Source organism: Mytilus galloprovincialis, chromosome 4 (genome assembly GCF_965363235.1).
Source record: "Mytilus galloprovincialis chromosome 4, xbMytGall1.hap1.1, whole genome shotgun sequence".
In the NCBI taxonomy this organism is placed as follows: domain Eukaryota; kingdom Metazoa; phylum Mollusca; class Bivalvia; order Mytilida; family Mytilidae; genus Mytilus; species Mytilus galloprovincialis.
Genome location: NC_134841.1, coordinates 1,898,898 through 1,924,989, shown reverse-complemented (window position 1 = coordinate 1,924,989; position 26,092 = coordinate 1,898,898). Strand labels below are relative to the sequence as shown.

The 26,092-nt window shown below is 31.2% G+C and overlaps 1 protein-coding gene across 1 annotated transcript in view; it reads left to right on the top strand.

Moving 5' to 3' along the window:
* The window catches only part of LOC143070946 (protein RRP5 homolog), a 53,799-nt gene that overhangs the window by 20,491 nt on the left and 7,216 nt on the right, over nt 1-26,092 (top strand). The window contains exons 19-38 of the mRNA XM_076245048.1: nt 1,794-1,868; nt 2,167-2,262; nt 2,946-3,165; nt 4,203-4,337; nt 8,013-8,146; nt 8,453-8,566; nt 9,414-9,481; nt 11,480-11,581; nt 11,904-11,997; nt 13,440-13,528; nt 14,006-14,059; nt 14,633-14,714; nt 15,143-15,226; nt 15,854-15,953; nt 17,532-17,775; nt 19,311-19,418; nt 19,704-19,820; nt 24,218-24,470; nt 25,341-25,469; nt 25,836-25,904. Coding sequence (XP_076101163.1) covers nt 1,794-1,868; nt 2,167-2,262; nt 2,946-3,165; nt 4,203-4,337; nt 8,013-8,146; nt 8,453-8,566; nt 9,414-9,481; nt 11,480-11,581; nt 11,904-11,997; nt 13,440-13,528; nt 14,006-14,059; nt 14,633-14,714; nt 15,143-15,226; nt 15,854-15,953; nt 17,532-17,775; nt 19,311-19,418; nt 19,704-19,820; nt 24,218-24,470; nt 25,341-25,469; nt 25,836-25,904 — 2,367 coding nt within the window. The remainder of the gene's footprint in view (nt 1-1,793; nt 1,869-2,166; nt 2,263-2,945; nt 3,166-4,202; nt 4,338-8,012; nt 8,147-8,452; nt 8,567-9,413; nt 9,482-11,479; nt 11,582-11,903; nt 11,998-13,439; nt 13,529-14,005; nt 14,060-14,632; nt 14,715-15,142; nt 15,227-15,853; nt 15,954-17,531; nt 17,776-19,310; nt 19,419-19,703; nt 19,821-24,217; nt 24,471-25,340; nt 25,470-25,835; nt 25,905-26,092) is intronic.

Here is a 26,092-nt window from a genome sequence, read left to right as displayed (position 1 = left end):
AAAAAACAACAAACAATCATTAGTAAACTAACCAAGGAGGGAATTTCACTGTTTTACCCCTGTCTGACAATCTTTTAGTTTTATGAAATTTCATTTTTAGCTCACCAGATGAGCTTATGCCATCACTTGGCGTCCTTCGTCTGTCATCGTCATCTGTCGTCTTAAACTATTTAGAATATCTTCTCCTCTGAAACTACTGGACCAAATAACTTCAAACTTAAAACTAAATGTTCCTTAGGGTATCTAGACTATAAATTGTATCCGAATTTTTACAGCAAATCTGACAAGGTTAAATTGTTCAATTGGTCAAGATCTATCAGACCTGAATTTTTCAGACGAATTGAACAACCCATTGTTGGGTTGCTGCCACTTAATTTGTAGTTTGAAAGAAATTTTGCAGTTTTTTGTTATTATCTTGAATATTATTATAGATAGATATAAACTGTAAGCAGCAAAAATGTTCAGCAAAGTAAGATCTACAAAAAATTTAATAAGACCATAATTGTAAATTGACCCCTTAAGAAGTTTTAAAATGCCTTTTAAAGACAATTTTACACAATTTGTTGATCAAGTTTGCTAACATTTAAAAATCCTCTGAAACTACAGGGCCAATTACCTTCAAACTTTAACTAAATGTTCCTTAGGGTATCGTGTTTATAAATTGTATCTGAAGTTTTGTTCCATTGACAAACTTGGTGGCCATGGCTAAATATAGAACATAAGTGTCAAATGCAGTTTTTATAAGACAGTAAAAATTTTAAAAAATTTTGGTCGTATATTGGTATCACGTCGTCGTCGTCCAAAAACGGATTGTTTCTGGATAATGACTTTTGAATAACAAAAAAGAAATCAATAAAATTTTAACACCATGTTTATAACCACTAAAGGAAGCTTGGGATTGATTTTGGGGGTTATGGTCCAAAAGGTTTATGAATTAGGGGCCCAAAGGGGCCAAAAACATCATTTATCTAGTTTCAGGACAAAAAGTTGTGTATTAGTATTTCAACTGTTCTGAAATTGTACTACACTATTTAATACCATAAGTAGAAGGTTTGGATTTAATTTAAGGGGTTATTGGGCAAACAGTCTAGGAATTAAGGGCCAAAAAGGGGCCAAAACAAGTATTTTTCTACTTTCAAGACAATAACTTGTGTGTAACTGTATGGATCTCTGTGACATTGTACCACAAGTTTCCATATAACACAGGGAAGGCTGGGATTCAGTTTGGGGTTTTACTTTCCCCAATATGTAGGAATAAGGGGTCAAAAAGGGCCAAAAAGAAGCATTTTTCTAGTTTACAGACAATAACTTGTGTTTAAGTGTATGGATCTCTTTAAATTTTTACAAGAGGTTCAATACCAATAAAGGAAGGTTGGGATTGATTGTGGGTGTTATGGTCTCAATAGTTTAGGAATTAGGGGCATAAAAGGGGGTCCAAAATATCATTTTTTTGTAGTTTTCAAACAATAACTTATGTTTAAGTGTATGAATTAAGGAAATTACAAAATTCAGCTTCCATGAAACATGACTTCATGCTACATGCTAAACTTTGTGATGGGTTTTCACATTTATAACTCATTCAATCTCCTGTTTATCAAATGTTTAAAACAGGGATGGCATTGGTGAGGAATATCTCACAGTTAAAAACAAAGTTTACCACACAGGAAAGTCATTTCTGTGGTACCTGTTTAAGTCAATAAACAGATAGCAAACAAAGACCATATAAATTTTAAGATAACAGTCAAGTATGGTCACCATGTGTTAAACAAAATAAAATCTTAACTGATAAACAGATAATGACAGCCAGGAAGTCTATGATAGAGTATGGTAAAGAACACGTGGCTGTTACATCAATCGATCAGATAAAGGTATAGTTATTACACAACATTTGTTTTTTTAATTGGTCAATATTACATATAGTTTCATGCACTGTTCATTTTTCAAGTAACAATATTATTTTTAAAATGTTCAACATAAATTAGAATACCTCAAATAATCATACTGTGTGGATGCATTCATTTTCGTTGGAACCAGTTTTCGTGGATTGAGGAAAACTTGCATTTTAATGGAAATTTGATTTCGTGGTTTTGGCAAAGTCTGCATATATTCTTTTAGAAAATTTGTTATACGTTCAATATTTAAATTTGTGTATTTTGTGTTTAACAGATAGGCATGATGATACCGGGTACCATCCGTAATATAATGTCCTATGGAGTGTTTGTGCAGTTTGCAGGTCAATTAGTAGGACTATCTCCTAATAAAGTGAGTATACTCTGAATCTTCAATCAGTTTAGTGACTGATTACTCATAACACCAATGCAACATATTATACTGACTTCAATAACTACATACAAGAAATTTAAAATGGAAACATGTTTCAAAGATACAACCTGTCCAAAGAGCAGAAAACAGCCCATGGCAAACACAGTGAGAAAATTGTGCACGCAGAGACAGACTTCAGCTGACCCCGTAACAATAACTTATACTAGTTCAGTGATATGGTAACCACACCAAACTCAGTAACATACAAATTAACCAAATTTTAGAAAAAACACACACACAAGACCAATTGCAACAAAGGCCAGAGGTTCCTGACCTGGGACAGATGTAAAAATGCAGTAAGACCAAATATGTGTTGTTAGATCCCAACCCTCCCAATACTTCTAGACAATGTGGAATAAATAAAACTCAGCAAAACGCACATCAAAACTCTGCCTAAAAGAAGTATGATATCAGAATGGGTAACAGAAGAAACTCAAAAACTCTGCCTAAAAGAAGTATGATATCAGAATGGGCAACAGAAGAAACTCAGCAAAACAACAATTATTGTGCCACTTAATTATAGCTTACTTTAACTTATCTAATAAATTGACAAATATCTTCTGCAGTGATCATTATATGTGAAATGATGAGTTAGTTTTCAAGTTTTTAATTCTTTATTTAAGTTTGCTTCAGGATCCAAAGTGGAAGATCTTAATACAATATATCACCAAGGGCAACCTGTCATTGCCATGGTAACAGAAGTGGACAATGAGAAAAATCGCTTTATTGTCAGTTTGAGAATACAAGATTGTTACCATGGTAACATAGATATTGGAATAGACCTGCTAAGTTCATATCTACAGGAAATAGATAGTGCTTGGAATAGAGTTGTAGAAAACAAAGGTTATTAATATTTTTCAATTGCTTTACTGAGTTTTGCATTTGAGTTGATATCTTGTCATGTATGAGTTAGAGGATCATTTACTGTAAATTCAGAAATAATTGTATGCACTTACTATTATGATGGTTGGACAATCAACATGAATGCAAGTTTAATTATAGCGTTTTTTAAATAGGCTGCATAAGAATAATTCTATTAAAATCTGAAATGCAAATTATGTTTTTATACGCCTGTCAAAATTTTGTCGGGACGTATTATGATATACAAATGTCTGGCGTCCGTCAGTCTGTCTTGCGTAAACATGTCGCACGGTAACTTTCATGAAACTTAATATAGTTGTTTCTTATGATGGTCAAATGATCTGTATACTTTTTCGTGAAAATAAGATTAACACTTTTTGAGTTACGGCACTTTGTAACTAAAACAGGGGTGTATTTTTTTTCACATGTCGCTCAAAAACAATTTTTGATTATTGCTTAAAACTTTACACTCTTCTTAGTTATATTGATCTTAAGACCTGTATACTTTTTGGTGATGATTCAAAATTTCATTTTTGAGTTATTGAATATTTTGTAAAAAAGGGAGAGGTCTTTTTTACATATCGCACTGTATCTCAAAAACGATTTATGATTATTGCTTAAAACTTTACACACTTCTTTGTTATATTAATCTAAAGATCTGTATACTTTTGGGTTTTGATTTAAAATTTGATTTTAGCGATATTTAGTTTGTGTAAAAAAAAAAAGAGGGGGGTGGGGGAGTTTTTCACATGTCCCGCCATATCTCAAAAACAATATATGGTTATAGCTTAAAACTTTCTCAGAAACTATTTATGATTACTGCATAAAACTTCCACACAAGACGACGGGGGTATCATGCGCTCATGGTGCAGCTGTTTATTTAAACACCTATCTTGTGGCAACTTTGTGATAGTTTGCTATAATTTATGGTTGTCTTTACAATGATTTCTTCTTCAAACATATTATATCTGCTGTTTATATTTATGCTTCTAAAAAAACATTGTTTTTGTTAAATATAGGAAAGAAAAACAAGCTGAGAGGTGTGAAAGTAGGACAGGTGACAGATTTCATTGTAGAAGATTGTTCTGAAGATGGTTTACTAGGTCATGTGACCAATGGGGTCAAATGCATCTGTACAAAAGAACACATGGATGGTAAGTGTTTATGAAAAAGACATCCAATTATCTCCCTTAGAAAATCAACTTGATAATTGTAATAGTTGGCCAAGTGTTCAAGGGCACTAGAGATAGTGCAGACAGTGTAGCCATGAGGTCACATAAGATTAGGTTAAAATGGAAAACAAAAACTTTTAACTTAAAATTTGTTGATCAAACAATATTGTGTTACATTTCAGACTAAGCATGTTTTATTTGTGGTGTTATCCCTGTATAATACAATGTATCTGTCTGTCATAGTTTTTGTCGAGCCTGCAACTTTTGTTGCAGAAAGCTCGACATAGGGATAGTGATGCGGCGGCTACGGCGGCGGCGTTAGCTCACTTCTTAAAAGCTTTAAAATTTAGGAGGTGGAAGACCTGGATGCTTCATACTTTGTATATAGATGCTTCATGTTACGAAGTTTCCGTCAGTCACATGTCCAATGTCCTTGACCTCATTTTCATGGTTCAGTGACCACTTGAAAAAAAAGTTCCAATTTTTTGTAATGTTGAATTCTCTCTTATTATAAGTAATAGGATAACTATATTTGATATGTGCGTACCTTGCAAGGTCCTCGTGTCTGTCAGACAGTTTTCACTTGACCTCGACCTCATTTCATGGATCAGTGAACAAGGTTAAGTTTTGGTGGTCAAGTCCATATCTCAGATACTATAAGCAATAGGGCTAGTATATTCGGTGTATGGAAGGACTGTAAGGTGTACATGTCCAAATGGCAGGTGTCATCTGACCTTGACCTCATTTTCATGGTTCAGTGGTTATAGTTAAATTTTTATACGACCGCAAAATTTGAAAATTTTTTCGTCGTATATCGCTATCACGTTGGCGTCGGCGTCGTCGTCGTCGTCTTCGTCCGGCATCCGAATACTTTTAGTTTTCGCACTCTAACTTTAGTAAAAGTGAATGAAAATCTATGAAATTTTAACACAAGGTTTATGACCACAAAAGGAAGGTTGGTATTGATTTTGGGAGTTTTGGTTCCAACATTTTAGGAATTAGGGGCCAAAAAGGGCCCAAATAAGCATTTTCTTGGTTTTTGCACTATAACTTTAGTTTAAGTTAATAGAAATCTATGAAATTTTGACACAAGGTTTATGACCACAAAAGAACGGTTGGGATTGATTTTGGGAGTTTAGGTTTCAACAGTTTAGGAATTAGGGGCCAAAAAAGGGCCCAAATAAGCATTATTCTTGGTTTTCGCACAATAACTTTAGTTTAAGTAAATAGAAATCAATGAAATTTAAACACAATGTTAATGACTACAAAAGGAAGGTTGGTATTGATTTTGGGAGTTTAGGTCCCAACAGTTTAGGAATTAGGGGCCAAAAAGGGACCCAAATAAGCATTTTTCTTGGTTTTCGCACCATAACGTTAGTATAAGTAAATAGAAATCTATGAAATTTTAACACAAGGTTTAAGACCATAAAAGGAAGGTTGGTATTGATTTTGGGAGTTTTGGTCCCAACAGAATAAGGGGCCCAAAGGGTCCAAAATTAAACTTTGTTTGATTTCATCAAAATTGAATAATTGGGGTTCTTTGATATGCCAAATCTAACTGTCATGACTGTGTATGTAGATTCTTAACTTTTGGTCCGGTTTTCAAATTGGTCTACATTAAGGTCCAAAGGGTCCAAAATTAAACTTAGTTTGATTTTGACAAAAAATGAATCAGTTAGGTTCTTTGATATGCTGAATCTAAAAATGTACTTAGATTCTTGATTATTGGCCCAGTTTTCAAGTTGGTCCAAATCGGGGTCCAAAATTAAACTTTGTTTGATTTCATCAAAAATTGAATAAATGGGGTTCTTTGATATACCAAATCTAACTGTGTATGTAGATTCTTCATTTTTGGTTCTGTTTTCAAATTGGTCTACACTAAAGTCCAAAGGGTCCAAAATTAAACTTAGTCTGATTTCAACAAAAATTGAAATCTTGGGGTTCTTTGATATGCTGAATCCAAAAATGTACTTAGATTTTTTATTATGGGCCCTGTTTTCAAGTTGGTCCAAATCAGGATCTAAAATTATTATATTAAGTATTGTGCAATAGCAAGTCTTTTCAATTGCACAGTATTGCGCAATGGCAAGAAATATCTAATTGCACAATATTGTGAAATAGCAAATTTTTTTTTAATTAGAGTTATCTTTCTTTGTCCAGAATAGTAAGCAAGAAATATCTAATTGCAAAATATTGTGCAATAGCAAGATTTTTTTTTAATTGGAGTTATCTTTCTTTGTCCAGAATCAACTTAAATCTTTGTTATATACAATATACAATGTATATTCACTTTTTACTACCAACTGATAAATTATAATAAATAACATTCAGTGATAACAAGCAGTTTTTTTTACATCTTAATATTTTATGATGTATTTAAATGAGTAGTTATTGTTGCAAACTCCATTAGAAATTTTAATTGAGATTAGTTTTGGAATAAGGGAAAGGGGGATGTGATTAAAAAAATTGGGTTCAATTTTTCTCATTTGAAATTTCATAAATAAAAAAGAAAATTTCTTCAATCATTTTTATGCCCCACCTACGATAGTAGAGGGGCATTATGTTTTCTGGTCTGTGCGTCTGTCCGTCTGTCCGTTCGTTCGTCCGTCCGTTCGTCCGTCCGTCTGTCCCGCTTCAGGTTAAAGTTTTTGGTCAAGGTAGTTTTTGATGAAGTTTAAGTCCAATCGACTTCAAACTTAGTACACATGTCCCCTATGATATGATCTTTCTAATTTTAATGCCAAATTAGAGTTTTTACCCCAATTTCACGGTCCACTGAACATGGAAAATGATAGTGCGAGTGGGGCATTCGTGTACTGAGGACACATTCTTGTTTTGAGAGGATTAATATTCAACAGCATAGTGAATTGCTCTAAGAGAAAACAAAAATTTTAAGTTCATTAGAACACATTCATTCTGTGTCAGAAACCTATGCTGTGTCAACTATTTAATCACAATCCAAATTTAGAGCTGAATCCAGCTTGAATGTTGTGTCCATACTTGCCCCAACCGTTCAGGGTTCAACCTCTGCGGTCGTATAAAGCTACGCCCTGCGGAGCATCTGGTTGTGTTTTGGTCTGTTTTTCTCATACCATATGCAATAGGTCTACTATATTTGTTGTATGGAATGATTGTTAAGTGTACATGTCTAGCGGGCAGATGTCATGTGACCTTGACCTCATTTTCATGGTTCAGTGGTCAAAGTTAAGTTTTTGAGTTTTGGTCTTTTTATCTAATGCTATATGCCATAGGTCAACTATATTTGGTGTATGGAAATATTTTATGATCTTTATGTCAGTTGAGCAGGTTTTATTTAACCGTGACCTCATTTTCACGGTTCATTGCACAGTGATAAGTTTTTGTGTTTTGGTCTATTTTTCTTAAACTATAAGTAATGTGTCAACTATATATGTTGTATAGAAGCATTGTTAGCTGTACCTGTCTGCCTGGCATGGTTCTTCTGACCTGGACCTCCTTTTCAAGGTTCATTGGTCTTTGTTTAGTTATCTTGGTTAATGTTAAGTTTATGTGACAGTTGTAATAAAGCTTAGCTTTATACTTAGGACTATCAACATAATATCAATGATTAGTATAGAAGGCGAGACATTTCAGCGTGTGCACTCTTGTTTTTTCATATTTGTCATATTTTTTTTATAGATGGGAGTTATGAAGAAGGAAGTAAATTAAAATGTGTTGTTCTGTTTATTGATCCTGAAAACAAATGTGTGGAAGTGGCCGTTAATAAACATGTAATAAAAACTGTCAACAGTAAACAGAAATCAATAAACAAGGTAAGTTGTCTAATTTATCAATTAGACCTTGGGAATTATGCCTCACTTCTTAATACAAGACAGATTTAATAACTTTCAGTAGGGGCTGATTTGGTACAAAAAGAGAGAGAAAGATATCATAGGGACTTTCACATTCGTTAGTCATTACTGAATATAATGCTTTTGCTGCATGTTTATTCTGCCTTATGGAAGTGATAGTTGAATAAAAAAAAGTAATGTCTATGGAATGCTTTATATTCTTAAAAGGTTCTGTTAATTTCAAGTTATATTTTGATTTATTTATAGTCAATATTTATTTACTTGTAGATTGATGCTGGTCAGCATGTTAAAGGGGAGATTACTCTGATCAAGAAAGATTGTATGATGGCAGTATTACAGGGGAAAGAAGCTGGTACTGTAGTATATCTTCCATCTAGAAGGGTAAGAGAAGAAATTTATACTAATTTTTCATTCGAAGAAATTATTTTTATGCCCCTGCCATAGCAGAGGGGGTATTAAGTTTTATCCTTGTCTGTCTGTATGTACATATGTCTGTCCGTTTGTCCGTACGTACATCCCTAAATTGTTTAGGTTGCCTCAATCAAATGTTATGAAAATAATACCCAATGCTTATTACCACAAAACACAGGTCAAGTTTGATTTTTTGGTGGCTTCACTTATACCAATCTAGAGTTATGCCCCTTTACAAATGTAAAATTGCTGAATTTTTAGTTTCTGTTCTCTGACTTAAGTTTGTCACAACTAAATGTTATGAAATGTGTATATGCGTATTACCCAAAGCTCAGTTTGAGTTCAAATTTGGTGCGTCACTTTTACAGTTCTTGAATTATGTCACTTTATAATGTAATATGCTTTAGGGGGGAAAAGGGGGGAGGGCATCATCAGTGTCCCTATGGGCATGTTCTTCATTCATTTTATACAAGGAAATGACTTTGATATTTATTCCAAAAAAATCTGCACACTGTAAAATCAGAAATTATGTGATCATTTATTATTGTGTTTATCAGATATGAGAATGTGAATTCATATTTTCGTGATTATCACCTAATTGTTTGCAATAATTTCTGAGTTTACAGTATACAACTCCCAATCTTAAATAAAGCAGGAATAGTTAAAGAAGTTCTATAAACTTCTAAATGATTTGAATACTGAAAATAGAATAACCATAATACATGGAAATACACAAGACAAGTAGGAGAAATACACAAGACAAGTAGGAGATGAAGTGTGTTTTTGGAAGATTAATATATGATTTCTCTATTTACAGCATATGAATGATGTTTTACAAGTCTTTAAGTACAATGTAGGCCAAGTTTTCCCCATGATTGTCAAAAGGTAGGCATTTTTGTTACTGAATTGTGAATTGTAGAGAGATTATTGTATTTTTCATCCACTTCATATATTTTTTTTCTGTAAAATATAATTGTCCAGAGTAGTTAGTTTTATATCATGTGTTTATGTTGTATTTAATATGACTATATGAAGTTAACTATCTCTTTTTTTTATACGCCCGTCGTCTTTTAGACGGGACGTATTATGGTATACCTTTGTCCGTCCGTCCGTCTGTCCGTCGTCCACACTTCGGACAATAACTCAAAAACACTTTCACCAATTTCCATGAAACTCAAGTGAATTGTTTATATCTATTGACGTAAGCTCCCTTTCGTTTTTTTTTAATTTCAGATTTTAAGTTTTGGATTTATGGGGCTTTATTCATAAAAAAGGGGGGATTTTCAACACTTCGGACAATAACTCAAAAAGGCTTTCACCAATGTCCATGAAACTTTGGTGAATTGTTTATATCTATTGATGTAAGCTCCCTTTCAATTTTTATAAATTTCAGATTTTAAGTTTTGGATTTATTGGGCTTTATTCATAAAAAAAGGGGGATTTTCAACACTTCGAACAATAACTCAAAAAGGCTTTCACCAATGTCCATGAAACTTTGGTGAATTGTTTATGTCTATTGATGTAAGCTCCCTTTCAATTTTTATAAATTTCAGATTTTAAGTTTTGGATTTATGGGGCTTTATTCATAAAAAAAAGGGGGATTTTCAACACTTCGGACAATAACTCAAAAAGGCTTTCACCAATGTCCATGAAACTTTGGTGAATTGTTTATATCTATTGACATAAGCTCCCTTTCAATTTTTATAAATTTCAGATTTTACATTTCCATGTTATGAATTTTTATGCTTAAAAAAGGGGGGATTTTCCAATTTTAGGGACAATAACTAACACTTTCACAAAGTTTTATGCAACTTTGATAAATTGTTTATATCTATTGACATAAGCTCCCTTTCCATTTTTATAAATTTTAGATTTTACGTTTTCTTAAGTAATGAATTTTTATACTTAAAAAAGGGGGATTTTATGAAACTTTGGTGAATATATTAATGTAACATCCCTTTTGATTTGTATATATATTTCTAGTTGATCATATAAATTCATTTAAAGCATAAAAGACAAGTTAAAAGAGCAACGGGCGTATCATGTGCTAAAGCGCAGCCCTTTATTTTTACCTTCAGAATCTGGTACATTTGAAATGGCCTCAAGTCACTGGGTTTGATTGATGGAACTTGTTTTAATTCGATTTAGAGAGAATCACTTGTTTTTGGTTCACATACATACATTTGTTTAACTTTCAGATGTAATTTCTCAATTTTATGATTGAAATTTGAAAAATGCACTGGTTATAGGATCTGAACTGGTTAATCCTTATGACTTATATGATAATAGGAAGATAGTAATAATATTGAAAGCATATTTATGAATTTGAAATAATGATGCTACCACTATAAAGTAAATATTTAAGCTTATATACCTTACTCCAAACAGATACATATCGTCGCTGGGCTTCTAAAATGTTGTAAATTACAAATTTTTCAAGAAAAAAATTTCTCTCAAACAGGCTTTCAAAATTTTGGCAAAATGCATGCTTCCAAAATGTTGTATGAGAACTTGAACATTTTTGTAAATAGCAGTGAAATAAATACGTTGACATTTCTGGATTATCCAAGAACTTAAATTATTTTCACAGAAATAAAGAAATGTACAATTATTTTTTTCCCAAAGCCATTCTACAACGATTTTCAAGTTTTCATACAACATTTTGGAAACAAACTTTACAAACAACTGACTTTGGCAATTTTGTAATATGTCTCATTTCACACATTTTGATTGGTCTAACTGTATTCTATTTTGTAAGACCAAAGATTTCCTCCCACCCAGACCATTGGTGTCAAAAAGTATTTTTAGCCAAAAAAGTCATATACGACATTTTAGAAGCCCAGCGACGATATAATAACAAGTCAGATTTTGACATATTTGTAGAATAATGGATGAGCATATACTGTGTTGTTTTGAATCTCATGAGAGACATAAAAGTCAAAGTGAATGTGAGGAATTACAGGTTGGAGACGTTGCTAATGTTAGGTAGGAACACAGTTTATTTTTATTTTTATAGAATTTTAAAAAAGATCATCTCTATTTTACCCTGATTTTAAGTGAGGTACTTATCACTCAATCTTACGTTTAAATATTGTTAGCTGCAAGTTTTGATTTCTGAATTACTTAAACATTTGATGACAAGACAAACTTGTGCATGTGCAATTACAGTACCTTAAATTGTAAAATCGTGACAGCTACAAATTTTAATTTTCTTCCATATTGTTTCATAGAAAGATTATGCTTTAATGGTCTATAAATACTTTTTTTTTTATTGTCAATGATAAATACCATTTATTATCTGTTGCAGTGTGAAGGATATACTTGATTTCCAGTTAAATGTGGTATATAACTCCATACATGGTAGAATTCATCTCACAGAAATGGTTGATAATATTGAAAATGTAAGTTAAAATATTAAAAGACCTTAAGATAGAAAAATGTCATGTAAAAAACAAAAAGGTAGATAAATTAAAAATGACAGCAAAAGAAACTAAAAAATACCCCAAAGAAAACATGTAACCTATACATCATATTGAGTGAAGAAAAAATATGACTCAGAGATTCAGGTTTTGTTTTACCTCTGTGAATTCATTTTTATATGCCCGTTGACGGGACATATTATGGTATACAAATGTCCTGCGTCCGTACAAATGTCCTGCATCCGTCTGTCTGTCCGGCGTAAACATGTCGCCCCATAACTTGAGAACGACTTATCCAAATTTCATGAAACTTAATATAGTTGTTTCTTATGATGGTCAAATGATCTGTATACTTTTTAGTTAAATAAGATTAAAACTTTTTGAGTTAGGGCACTTTGTAACTAAAACAGGGGTGTTTTTTTCACATCACACTGTATCTCAAAAATGATTTTTTATTATTATTTAAAACTTTACACACTTCTTAGTTATATTAATCTTAAGATATGTATACTTTTTGGTGATGATTCAAAACTTCATTTTTGAGTTCTTGAGTATTTTTTAAATAAGGGGGAGTTTTTTTACATGTTGCGCCATATCTCAAAAACGATTTATGATTATTGCTTAAAACTTTACACACTTCTTTGTTATATTAATCTTAAGATCTGTATACTTTTTGGTGATGATTCAAAAATTTATTTTTTGAGTTATTGAGAATTTTGTTAAAAAGGGGGAGTTTTTTTTTACATGTCGTGCCGTATCTCAAAACCAATTTATGATTATTGCTTTAAACTTTACACACTTCTTTGTTATATAAATCTAAAGATCTGTATACTTTTTGGTTTTGTTTCAAGATTTTATTTTAGTGATATTTAATTTTTGTGAAAAAAAAAGAAGGGGGGGGGGGGGTTCACATGACCTGCTGTATCTCAAAAACAATATATATTTATTGCTTAAAACTTTCTCAGAAACTATTTATGATTATTGCATAAAACTTCCACACAAGGCATTGGGCGTATCATGTGCTCATGGTGCAGCTGTTTATTAATTTTGAGGATACTTCATTTCAGAATTTGACAATTTGTTTTTATCAAAGTAACTGAAAATGTGAATAGGAAAGAATTGATATGTTAATTAACAATTTTTTAAAACCTAATTATGAAAAAAAGGTATGATTGCCATTAAGGAGATTCTCAACCAGAGACCAAATGTTGACTTTCAACAATAAGCCAAACTTAAATTGTTTTGTAAGCTTTAAAAGGCTTACTGATAAGTATGAGCTATGGCTCTGTATAGAATGCTGTACTTTGACCTATAATGGTTTACTTTTACAAATTGTGACCTGGATGGAGAGTTGTCTCATTTGCACTCATACCACATCTTTTAATAACAAGTTAACAAATTAATGAAAATTATGTATTTTCTAGGGAACAATGGTTCTATCACCTGGTAAATATAAACTTCAACAAGAGGTTAAAGCCAGAGTGGTGGGATTTAGAGAATGGATACAAAAGAAGTAAGTTAACTTTCAACAAGTTAGTTATGAGGTGATGCATTTTATAAAAGTATTGTTTAACATTTAATGATAGTTTAAGGATGTCAGTATCTTATAACACTTTTTAATGGTTGATTGTAAGAGGAACACATTATTTCTTTATTCTTTTTGTGTACTGCAATTCTAGTACATACCAATATTTGGTGATGTAGGTTAGATTTTGTGTTTAATTGCTGTTATCAGAAATGTGTATCATAAAGCTGTATATGTATTACATTTCAAGACTTCAATCGTGTGTAATCTTTAATAGTTTTAAAAATGCTATTCAGCAACATTAACATAACTGTGAAAATTATTTCATACATCTGCCAAATGTTTAGTTAGTGTTGACAACAGTTTTGATCTTTCATTTAGATATCATGTTGAGAGTTTTTAACCAAAGAATGATTTTGCCCAAAGTTTAAACATCAGTACAATCTATGAAATTTACATTTACAGAGACCAGTCGTCTCCAAAGACTCTTTCCTTGCCAGAATTTACGATAAAACCCAGGTAAATAAAGATATAATGTTGTATACTACATACACACACACTCAGTGCCCTTATAATATTCACAAAAAAATCAGCACTGAAGGTTTTATGTTTTTTTAAACTACTAAATTTAAATCCATCAATAGTTTTTCTCAATCGCAAATACCTAAGTCTATAAATCAGTATTATTGATAATTGTACAGTTCAGTTTGTAGTTTTATTGAAAGCCCTTCAGACTTAAATGTGATATTGTTCGAGAAGCATTCAAGTCTGAAATCTACATTTCAATGCTAAAACCAAGAAATTACAAGTCGTTTGTTTTGATTACTCCAACAGCTCCTGCACATTGTTGTAACATTGTCATGTTGAGTACATGCAACAATGGATGTTGAGATTTATAAAGTAATAAAGCATCAGTTTTTAAAACACCACATGACAAAATGATGGGATGATCTGAAACATCCATGTAAATGTATTAAAGAACTGTAATATCCGTCACCATTCAGTACTATAATTCATTTAAGATAATTGATGAAAGTATTGATAACTTAGACACTTTTATTTTGAGGATGTTCTGTTCTTTTTTATTTACAGCAAACTGGAAAAGGCAACCTTAGATTCAGATTTAGATCGCAAGTTCCAGGAAAAAGATAAAGTGATAGGATTTGTTACCAAAGTAAGACTTTGTATTATTGCTTCAATTACAGTACATTTAGAAATAGATTTATGTATTTAAGTAATTCAGTTAAAAATGAGAAATCTAAATCTCAGAAAATCACATCTGAAAGTATGATTTTTTTTATTAACTTCAAACTTGAAACCGTTACATGTTCAGCTCTGATAAAATCTTGCAATAAGTTCTGAATTTACAGTCGTGTACATTGAAGTAGCATTTGATCTTACATTTTAAAAGGATTGTATACCAATAATTGAATGTCTTAAGAACCAAACAATAGCACTCACATTGAACAAAATAATGTCAGCAACAAACTAAACAACATCATTGTATTTGTAAAAAGATGAGATTTAGGATGTGAAAAATTAATTTAGAAACATTTTATTTATATCTTTAAAAGTATATGCATAATTGTCTATCTATTTCAGTGTGAGAAAGATCATGTATGGTTTCAAATTACACCAAAGATAAGAGGAAGGATAGGGTTAAATGATTTGTCAAGAGATCCAAAGGTTGGAATTTACAGTATTATGTTATTTTGAATCAGAAATGATTTAAGTGTGATGGGGTTTTATGTTGATTTTGATGACATTGTTTCATTTACAATGAGGTTGTTGTTACAGCTGATTGCATTGGTGTGTAGGTACAGGTAATATCTTTGGTTAGCTTGCTGAACCGTGAAGTCATTGTTAGGTATGATATGCTACCCTCCTTTTGAAGTAGCATAGTCCTACAGACAGATAGATTGATTATCTTTCGGAATAATCTTTTCTAAAAGGAGGGTAGTTTACCTAACCTAATAATGACTTCACGGTTCAGCTAGCTGGCAAGCTAACCAGAGATATTACCTTTGTTACACACTCAATGCAATCGGCTGTAAACATTATGAGTCTTGAAGAAATGACTTGATGCTGATTTGTAGTCACTGTTCATGAATTTGTTCTATAAGATAGAATATGATGAATATTATTTCATAGTTGTATGTCACCTTTTCACCTACCTATACCTAAAATATCTCTTTTTGGAGTTACTGTACACATATTTTATTTCTGAACTTTTGAGGGACAATTAATGGTACAAAGTTTTTCAAAATCAAAGCTTAATAGCAGTAATAAATGTTTTGTATTTCTATATAACAGGTGCTTCAAAATCCAACAAAACACTTTATAAAAGGTCAAGGTTACAATGCTACAGTAATTGGTGTAATGAAGGATGGTGCTTTAGTACTGACATTGATAGGTAGGTATTCATTTAAAACACTTTATAAAAGGTCAAGGTTACAATGCTACAGTAATTGGTGTAATGAAGGATGGTGCTCTAGTTCTGACTTTAATAGGTAGGTATTCATTTAAAACACTTTATAAAAGGTCAAGGTTACAATTCTACAGTAATTGGTGTAATGAAGGATGGTGCTCTAGTTCTGACTTTAATAGGTAGGTATTCATTTAAAACACTTTATAAAAGGTCAAGGTTACAATGCTACAGTAATTGGTGTAATGAAGAATGGTGCTCTAGTTCTGACTTTAATAGGTAGGTATTCATTTAAAACACTTTATAAAAGGTCAAGGTTACAATGCTACAGTAATTGGTGTAATGAAGGATGGTGCTCAAGTTCTGACTTTAATAGGTAGGTATTCATCTACAATAAACATAGAATTTTTTAATAGACTACCATTTATTCAAATATTGGTATTTTTTTTTACGAAAGTTGGAAAGATAACTTGTTACATCTGGCAATTGAGATAAAATGGTATTAAGTATGGATATGACTGTACATGTATTGTACTTTTTAGAAAATGCACTTTTTATGAAGAGTATTCAATTACTGAAATTAGTAAAAAGAATTATTTGAGAAAAGAGGTCCTTGGATCATGGGGTTGTCTACAGGTCTAACTAGTAAGTCTTCTGTATCTCTCTCCTGTCAACACAGAGGTTTTGATTTTTTTAAATTGTCTATATTGCAAGTGCATTCAACTCCAATCTCAATTAACTAGGATTGCCAGTTTTCTTACCAATGGTCATTGTTTTCTTTAGACACTCTGGTCTACGATGAGTTTATTTACACCCACTGGGTCGATGCCACTGATGGTGGAGATTTGTTTCCCGAGGGTATCACAAGCCCAGTAGTCAGCACTTCTGTGTTGACTAGAGTTATCATTGATATGTTTATAAATATAAATTAACTGTTAACAAAACTTTGAATTTCTGAAATACTAAGGCTTTTCTACCTCAGGAATAGATTACCTTAGCTGTATTTGGCAAAACTTTTAGGAATTTTTAGTCCTCAATGCTCTTCAACTTCATACTTTATTTGGCCTTTTAAACATTTTTTGATTCAAGCGTCACTGATGAGTCTTTAGTAGAGGAAACGCGCATCTGGCATAAATATATTTTTTTTTATCCTGGTATCTATGATGAGTTTATCTACTCTACTATTATGCCAGGTCCAAGATATGGTAGTTAGTTATATCTGTCTCGTGACTTCCATCACCGCTTAAACATGAATTATTTCACCGGATTTGTTATAACATGAGCAACACGACGGGTGCCATATGTGGAGCAGGATCTGCTTACCCTTTCGGAGCACCTTAGATCGCCCCTAGTTTTGGTGGGGTTCAGGTTGCTCATTCTTTAGTTTTCTATGTTGTGTCGTGTAATATTGTTTGTCTGTTTGTCTTTTCATTTTTAGCCATGGCATTGTCAGTTTATTTTCAATTTATGAGTTTGACTGTCCCTCTGGTATCTTTCGTCCCTCTTTTATTTCTAGACTACTCTGCAGCATGACAAAGAAATATAACAAATAATTTCTGTTTACAGAGAATGCCTCAAAAAGTTTGACAAGTGGAAGTGTACATAAATGTGTGATAACCTCCAATAAGGATGAGACAGGATTACTTGTACATCTTCCTGGTGGTATTAAAGGTGTTGTAGAACTAACAGAGATATATGATGAGTACAAAGATGATCCGACCTCAGACTTCTATGTGGGACAATACATAGACTGTACTGTTATAGATACTGGGAAAGATGATCAATACAACTTGTCCTATAGGAAGTCCAGGTAAGGAATAAAATGTTTCTGATATAATGTACTGTTATAGATACTGGGAAAGATCATCAATACAACTTGTCCTATAGGAAGTCCAGGTAAGGAATAAAATGTTTCTGATATAATGTACTGTTATAGATACTGGGAAAGATCATCAATACAACTTGTCCTATAGGAAGTCCAGGTAAGGAATAAAATCATTCAATGTTTCTGATATAATGTACTGTTATAGATACTGGGAAAGATCATCAATACAACTTGTCCTATAGGAAGTCCAGGTAAGGAATAAAATGTTTCTGATATAATGTACTGTTATAGATACTGGGAAAGATCATCAATACAACTTGTCCTATAGGAAGTCCAGGTAAGGAATAAAATGTTTCTGATATAATGTACTGTTATAGATACTGGGAAAGATCATCAATACAACTTGTCCTATAGGAAGTCCAGGTAAGGAATAAAATGTTTCTGATATAATGTACTGTTATAGATACTGGGAAAGATCATCAATACAACTTGTCCTATAGGAAGTCCAGGTAAGGAATAAAATGTTTCTGATATAATGTACTGTTATAGATACTGGGAAAGATCATCAATACAACTTGTCCTATAGGAAGTCCAGGTAAGGAATAAAATGTTTCTGATATAATGTACTGTTATAGATACTGGGAAAGATCATCAATACAACTTGTCCTATAGGAAGTCCAGGTAAGGAATAACATCATTCAATGTTTCTGATATAATGTACTGTTATAGATACTGGGAAAGATCATCAATACAACTTGTCCTATAGGAAGTCCAGGTAAGGAATAAAATGTTTCTGATATAATGTACTGTTATAGATACTGGGAAAGATCATCAATACAACTTGTCCTATAGGAAGTCCAGGTAAGGAATAAAATGTTTCTGATATAATGTACTGTTATAGATACTGGGAAAGATCATCAATACAACTTGTCCTATAGGAAGTCCAGGTAAGGAATAAAATGTTTCTGATATAATGTACTGTTATAGATACTGGGAAAGATGATCAATACAACTTGTCCTATAGGAAGTCCAGGTAAGGGATATCAATGTTTCTGATATAATGTACTGTTATAGATACTGGGAAAGATGATCAATACAACTTGTCCTATAGGAAGTCCAGGTAAGGGATATCAATGTTTCTGATATAATAGGTGCTACTTATTTCTTGGATTACATAGGTATAGGGCAACCTTGAATCTAAATGTTGGACAAAGTACAAATTTTTTTCTTGTATGCAGACTTTGGCAAAACCATGAACACTAATACCACTTTTCCTCAATCTACCAAAACTGGTACCAACCAAATAAAAATAAATCCACAGCAAATTGACATTTGTACGGGTTTTATTTGCTGTTTGGATTGATCGCCATCTCATTGATGTATAGCCCATAACATAGTTATACTAATTAGTATTCTGGTAATTACTATGCTGAAACCTTTTATTTTCATTATGCCCCACTTAGGTTTTACCAGTATGTAATGTTAGACAACTATTATTGTTGACATTTACGTTTTTTCAGGAAAGTCAAAACTAAAAAGATAGTAGACCCAGTACGAAGTTCTGTAAAGAAAGGACAAATATTACGAGGTTATGTAGTACAGAGTACAAAAACACAGCTGCTGGTCAGGTATGTTTATCATGTGTATTTAGGGGGAGGGGGGAGATACAAACACAAGCCAATAATAAGTTACTTAGATTTACTCAAAAAGTTATGTGATATTAGTGACTTAATTTTACACAGAACAGAAATTTTATGATCCGTATAACTTAAATTTCTCAAAAGGTGGTCAATTGAGGTGGTTTTTGTAACTTTAACTTTATGCAAATGTAAATTTGTGTGGACCAAATAACTTTAATTTACTCAATTCAAGTAGCTTATCTTGATACTTGATGTATATTTTCTGTATATTAGTTTAGCCAATCAGGGAAGAGTATCAGGAACAATCTCTAAGTCACATGTATCAGATCATAGTGTACAAGATCTTACAACAATACCAGTCGGAAAGGCTGTTACAGTCAAAGTTTTAAGGTAAATAATACATTTTATAGAAATTTACATTAAAAGTATTCACTTACTTATTATATAGATGTGGTCTCAAATACATTTATATCTGGAGTTCTATGATATGTTATGTGCTCAACTTTTAATATTTAAGTTGAAAATTGTTACATGTAACTTCTCTTGATTTCCAAAATATATTATGTAATCACAATCATAGATTTAACAAATGGTAGGTCTGAAATTCTAAATTAAGATTGAATAAATACTAGGTTTGAAATTGTAACTTAAAAGGTAACAAATAGAAGGTCTGAAATTGTAACTTAAGATTTAACAAATGGAAGGTCTGAAATTGTAATTTAAGATTTAACAAATGGAAGATCTGAAATTGTAACTTAAGATTTAACAAATGGAAGGTCTGAAATTGTAACTTATGATTTAACAAATCAGAAATTGTAACTTAAGATTTAACAAATGGAAGGTCTGAAATTGTAACTTAATATTTAACAAATGGAAGGTCTGAAAATGTAACTTAAGATTTAACAAATGGAAGGTCTGACATTGTAACTTAAGATTTAACAAATGGAAGGTCTGACATTGTAACTTATGATTTAACAAATGGAAGGTCTGACATTGTAACTTAAGATTTAACAAATGGAAGATCTGAAAATGTAACTTATGATTTAACAAATGGAAGGTCTGAAATTGTAACTTAAGATTTAACAAATGGAAGGTCTGAAAATGTTACTTAAGATTTAACAAATGGAAGGTCTGAAATTGTAACTTAAGATTTAACAAATGGAAGGTCTGAAAATGTAACTTAAGATTTAACAAATGGAAGGTCTGAAATTGTAACTTATGATTTAACAAATGGAAGGTCTGAAATTGTAACTTATGATTTAACAAATGGAAGATCTGAAATTGTAACTTAAGATTTAACAAATGGAAGATCTGAAATTGTAACTTAAGATTTAACAATTGGAAGGTCTGAAATTGTAATTTATGATTTAACAAATGGAAGGTCTGAAATTGAAACTTATGATTTAACAAATGGAAGGTCTGAAATTGAAATTAATGATTTAACAAATGGAGGGTCTGAAATTGTAACTTAAGATTTAACAAATGGAAGGTCTGAAAATGTAACTTATGATTTAACAAATGGAAGATATGAAATTGTTACTTATGATTTAACAAATGGAAGATCTGAAATTGTAACTTATGATTTAACAAATGGAAGATCTGAAATTGTAACTTATGATTTAACAAATGGAAGGTCTGAAATTGTAACTTATGATTTAACAAATGGAAGGTGAAATTGTAACTTAAGATTTAACAAATGGAAGGTCTGAAATTGTAACTTAAGATTTAACAAATGGAAGGTCTGAAATTGTAACTTAAGATTTAACAAATGGAAGGTCTGAAATTGTAACTTAAGATTTAACAAATGGAAGATCTGAAATTGTAACTTATGATTTAACAAATGGAAGATCTGAAAATGTAACTTATGATTTAACAAATGGAAGATCTGAAATTGTAACTTAGGATTTAACAAATGGAAGATCTGTAATTGTAACTTAAGATTTAACAAATGGAGGAAGGTCTGAAATTGTAACTTAAGATTTAGAAATGGAAGATCTGAAATTGTAACTTAAGATTTAACAAATGGAAGGTCTGACATTGTAACTTAAGATTTAACAAATGGAAGATCTGAAAATGTAACTTATGATTTAACAAATTGAAGGTCTGAAATTGTAACTTAAGATTTAACAAATGGAAGGTCTGAAAATGTAACTTAAGATTTAACAAATGGAAGGTCTGAAATTGTAACTTAAGATTTAACAAATGGAAGGTCTGAAAATGTAACTTAAGATTTAACAAATGGAAGGTCTGAAATTGTAACTTATGATTTAACAAATGGAAGGTCTGAAATTGTAACTTATGATTTAACAAATGGAAGATCTGAAATTGTAACTTAAGATTTAACAAATGGAAGATCTGAAATTGTAACTCAAGATTTAACAAATGGAAGGTGAAATTGTAACTTAAGATTTAACAAATGGAAGGTCTGAAATTGTAACTTAAGATTTAACAAATGGAAGGTCTGAAATTGTAACTTAATATTTAACAAATGGAAGGTCTGAAATTGTAACTTAAGATTTAACAAATGGAAGATCTGAAATTGTAACTTAAGATTTAACAAATGGAAGATCTGAAAATGTAACTTATGATTTAACAAATGGAAGATCTGAAATTGTAACTTAGGATTTAACAAATGGAAGATCTGTAATTGTAACTTAAGATTTAACAAATGGAGGAAGGTCTGAAATTGTAACTTAAGATTTAACAAACGGAAGATCTGAAATTGTAACTTAAGATTTAACAAATGGAAGATCTGAAATTGTAACTTAAGATTTAACAAATGGAAGGTCTGAAATTGAAATTAATGATTTAACAAATGGAGGGTCTGAAATTGTAACTTAAGATTTAACAAATGGAAGGTCTGAAAATGTAACTTATGATTTAACAAATGGAAGATCTGAAATTGTAACTTATGATTTAACAAATGGAAGATCTGAAATTGTAACTTATGATTTAACAAATGGAAGGTCTGAAATTGTAACTTATGATTTAACAAATGGAAGGTGAAATTGTAACTTAAGATTTAACAAATGGAAGGTCTGAATGAAATTGTAACTTAAGATTTAACAAATGGAAGGTCTGAAATTGTAACTTAAGATTTAACAAATGGAAGGTCTGAAATTGTAACTTAAGATTTAACAAATGGAAGATCTGAAATTGTAACTTATGATTTAACAAATGGAAGATCTGAAAATGTAACTTATGATTTAACAAATGGAAGATCTGAAATTGTAACTTAGGATTTAACAAATGGAAGATCTGTAATTGTAACTTAAGATTTAACAAATGGAGGAAGGTCTGAAATTGTAACTTAAGATTTAACAAATGGAAGATCTGAAATTGTAACTTAAGATTTAACAAATGGAAGGTCTGACATTGTAACTTAAGATTTAACAAATGGAAGATCTGAAATTGTAACTTAAGATTTAACAAATGGAAGGTCTGAAAATGTAACTTAAGATTTAACAAATGGAAGGTCTGAAAATGTAACTTAAGATTTAACAAATGGAAGGTCTGAAATTGTAACTTATGATTTAACAAATGGAAGGTCTGAAATTGTAACTTATGATTTAACAAATGGAAGATCTGAAATTGTAACTTAAGATTTAACAAATGGAAGATCTGAAATTGTAACTTAAGATTTAACAAATGGAAGGTCTGAAATTGTAACTTATGATTTAACAAATGGAAGGTCTGAAATTGAAACTTATGATTTAACAAATGGAAGGTCTGAAATTGAAATTTATGATTTAACAAATGGAGGGTCTGAAATTGTAACTTAAGATTTAACAAATGGAAGGTCTGAAAATGTAACTTATGATTTAACAAATGGAAGGTCTGAAAATGTAACTTAAGATTTAACAAATGGAAGGTCTGAAATTGTAACTTATGATTTAACAAATGGAAGGTCTGAAATTGTAACTTATGATTTAACAAATGGAAGATCTGAAATTGTAACTTATGATTTAACAAATGGAAGGTCTGAAATTGTAACTTATGATTGAACAAATGGAAGGTGAAATTGTAACTTAAGATTTAACAAATGGAAGGTCTGAAATTGTAACTTAAGATTTAACAAATGGAAGGTCTGAAATTGTAACTTAAGATTTAACAAATGGAAGGTCTGAAATTGTAACTTAAGATTTAACAAATGGAAGATCTGAAATTGTAACTTATGATTTAACAAATGGAAGATCTGAAAATGTAACTTATGATTTAACAAATGGAAGATCTGAAATTGTAACTTAGGATTTAACAAATGGAAGATCTGTAATTGTAACTTAAGATTTAACAAATGGAGGAAGGTCTGAAATTGTAACTTAAGATTTAACAAATGGAAGGTCTGAAATTGTAACTTAAGATTTAACAAATGGAAGATCTGAAATTGTAACTTAAGATTTAACAAATGGAAGATCTGAAATTGTAACTTAAGATTTAACAAATGGAAGATCTGAAATTGTAACTTAAGATTTAACAAATGGAAGATCTGAAAATGTAACTTATGATTTAACAAATGGAAGATCTGAAAATGTAACTTAAGATTTAACAAATGGAAGATCTGAAATTGTAACTTATGATTTAACAAATGGAAGGTCTGAAAATGTAACTTAAGATTTAACAAATGGAAGATCTGAAATTGTAACTTATGATTTAACAAATGGAAGGTCTGATATTGTAACTAAATTTTCCAGAAAGTTTGTCAATGTTTGGATTTTATTTTCAGTTCCATTTCAAAGTTTTAACCGGTATAACTCCTACATTAACTTATACTTATGATTTCATTACAGTAAATCTCCAAAAGTAGAACTTTCACTTAAGAAAAGTGACACTGGTGTTGAAGAACCAAAACCAGGCAAATTCAAAAGGAAAAGAAGAGATTCTTTAGAAGAAAACACGGCTCAAAATAATAAGATGCTAAAGACTAAAGTGAAAAAATTAGACCGTAAAAGAAAACTTTCAGACTCAGAAAAAGCTAATTCTAAGAAATTTAAAGGAACAGGTGACTCTGACAGTGGAATTGAAGATAATTATTCTTCACAGGTAAGAAACTAAAAGGGATAAACAACTTACACAGTAGTATAGAAGAGTTCAGACTGATGGCTACTGACAGTGCCAAATAAACCATTCTGCAGGGCTCATTCTTCACATAAGAACTACAAGTATCATAATTAAAATTCTCTTAAAGAGTAGTATATATTTTGTCTGTATTAATCTGTTGGTAATTCCTTTTATGATCCCCTGAGCTACTAGTTGCATAGACATAGAAATACTGGCTGTAAATTCTACATAAATTTCTTTGTATAAAGAGCTGTCAAGTGTACCATTCGGCGGCAATATAAAATTTATGACAGAGGATTATATCGGCAATGTATTGAACAAGTTTTTAAAATCAGTACTGATGAACATTTATCAAAAGAAAATTGTGTTGTTAGTACTCTCACAGCTACTTTTCATTTTTCTAGGATTGTTATTTTTTGTTAGGGCTATTCCAGAAAAAAATGTAAGGGGGGTTGGAAGGTAGTTTTTGTCAGCACCCGCCACCCAGACAATTGTAATCGAGAATTATAGTGCATTATAGTGTGAAAAGTTGCTCTGATACCCCTCACCCATGTATTATTAATATAATGTGCCTTCCAACCCTCCCCATACTTTTTTTCTGGAATAGCCCTTATTAAATTTATATCATCAATGTCTTGGTTGAGTTCATTGCTGATCTATTATTTACACTGGTTGTTCTCTAATTGTAATTTATATGAACAATTACATTGTAAGCACTCAAACAAATAAATTACTTGTTAATTTTTATGAGGATTATATCATCGGCTTAGATCAGCAAGGGTTTGGAAGAGTACTGATAAACTTATTTTTACCATAATTCCTACAGTTCTTTTATCTCTCGTTTAAAATTAGCAGAATCATCGACCATGTGTTCAAGTAAAGAGTGGATGGTGCTGGGATAAGGAATACACATCTCCAGTGATTACCAGATCTACACAATCTGATAGTGAAGATGAAGAGGAGGAGGATGAAAACTCTCAGGTATATATTATATACATTGTATTTATCAATAGAATATATGTATTGTATCTGATGTTGTTTTAATATTTTTTATCTTTTTGGTTATTTGTGTTGTTCTTGCTGAGTATATTTATTCTTTGTAACATGACCTTAAAATAGTAACTAATAGCTGTATAAGTGATTGTGTGGTTTTTTTATTAAATGGACCTAAGAACAACATTTGCATTATTGGTCCTACTCAAAGCAACTAAAAAAATTAAAATAATTAAAATATGTTTTAACTAAAGCAACTAAATACTTTTTTAAGCACCATCAAATGGCTATTTAATGACTTCAAACAAAAAGTATTAAATCAAGTGAAATCTCATATTTTTTTTTGTACTTAAGGTTGAATCAGACAAACAGAAAAATCCCACACAGAAAGACCAGAAAGAAGAAGAAAAGAATTTGTTTCAGGTAAAACAATCTTAAATGTCATGATGTCATTTCCATACTGTGGTCAAGGGAAATTCACCAAAGTTGTGAGAACTTTGGTTTACTATTATCAAATAAAGATAATTAAATCCACCAGATTATTACATTTCACACTGATAGCTTATTATGTTATTGTTTTCATAAGTCTTTAAAATCTTTGACCTCTCAGT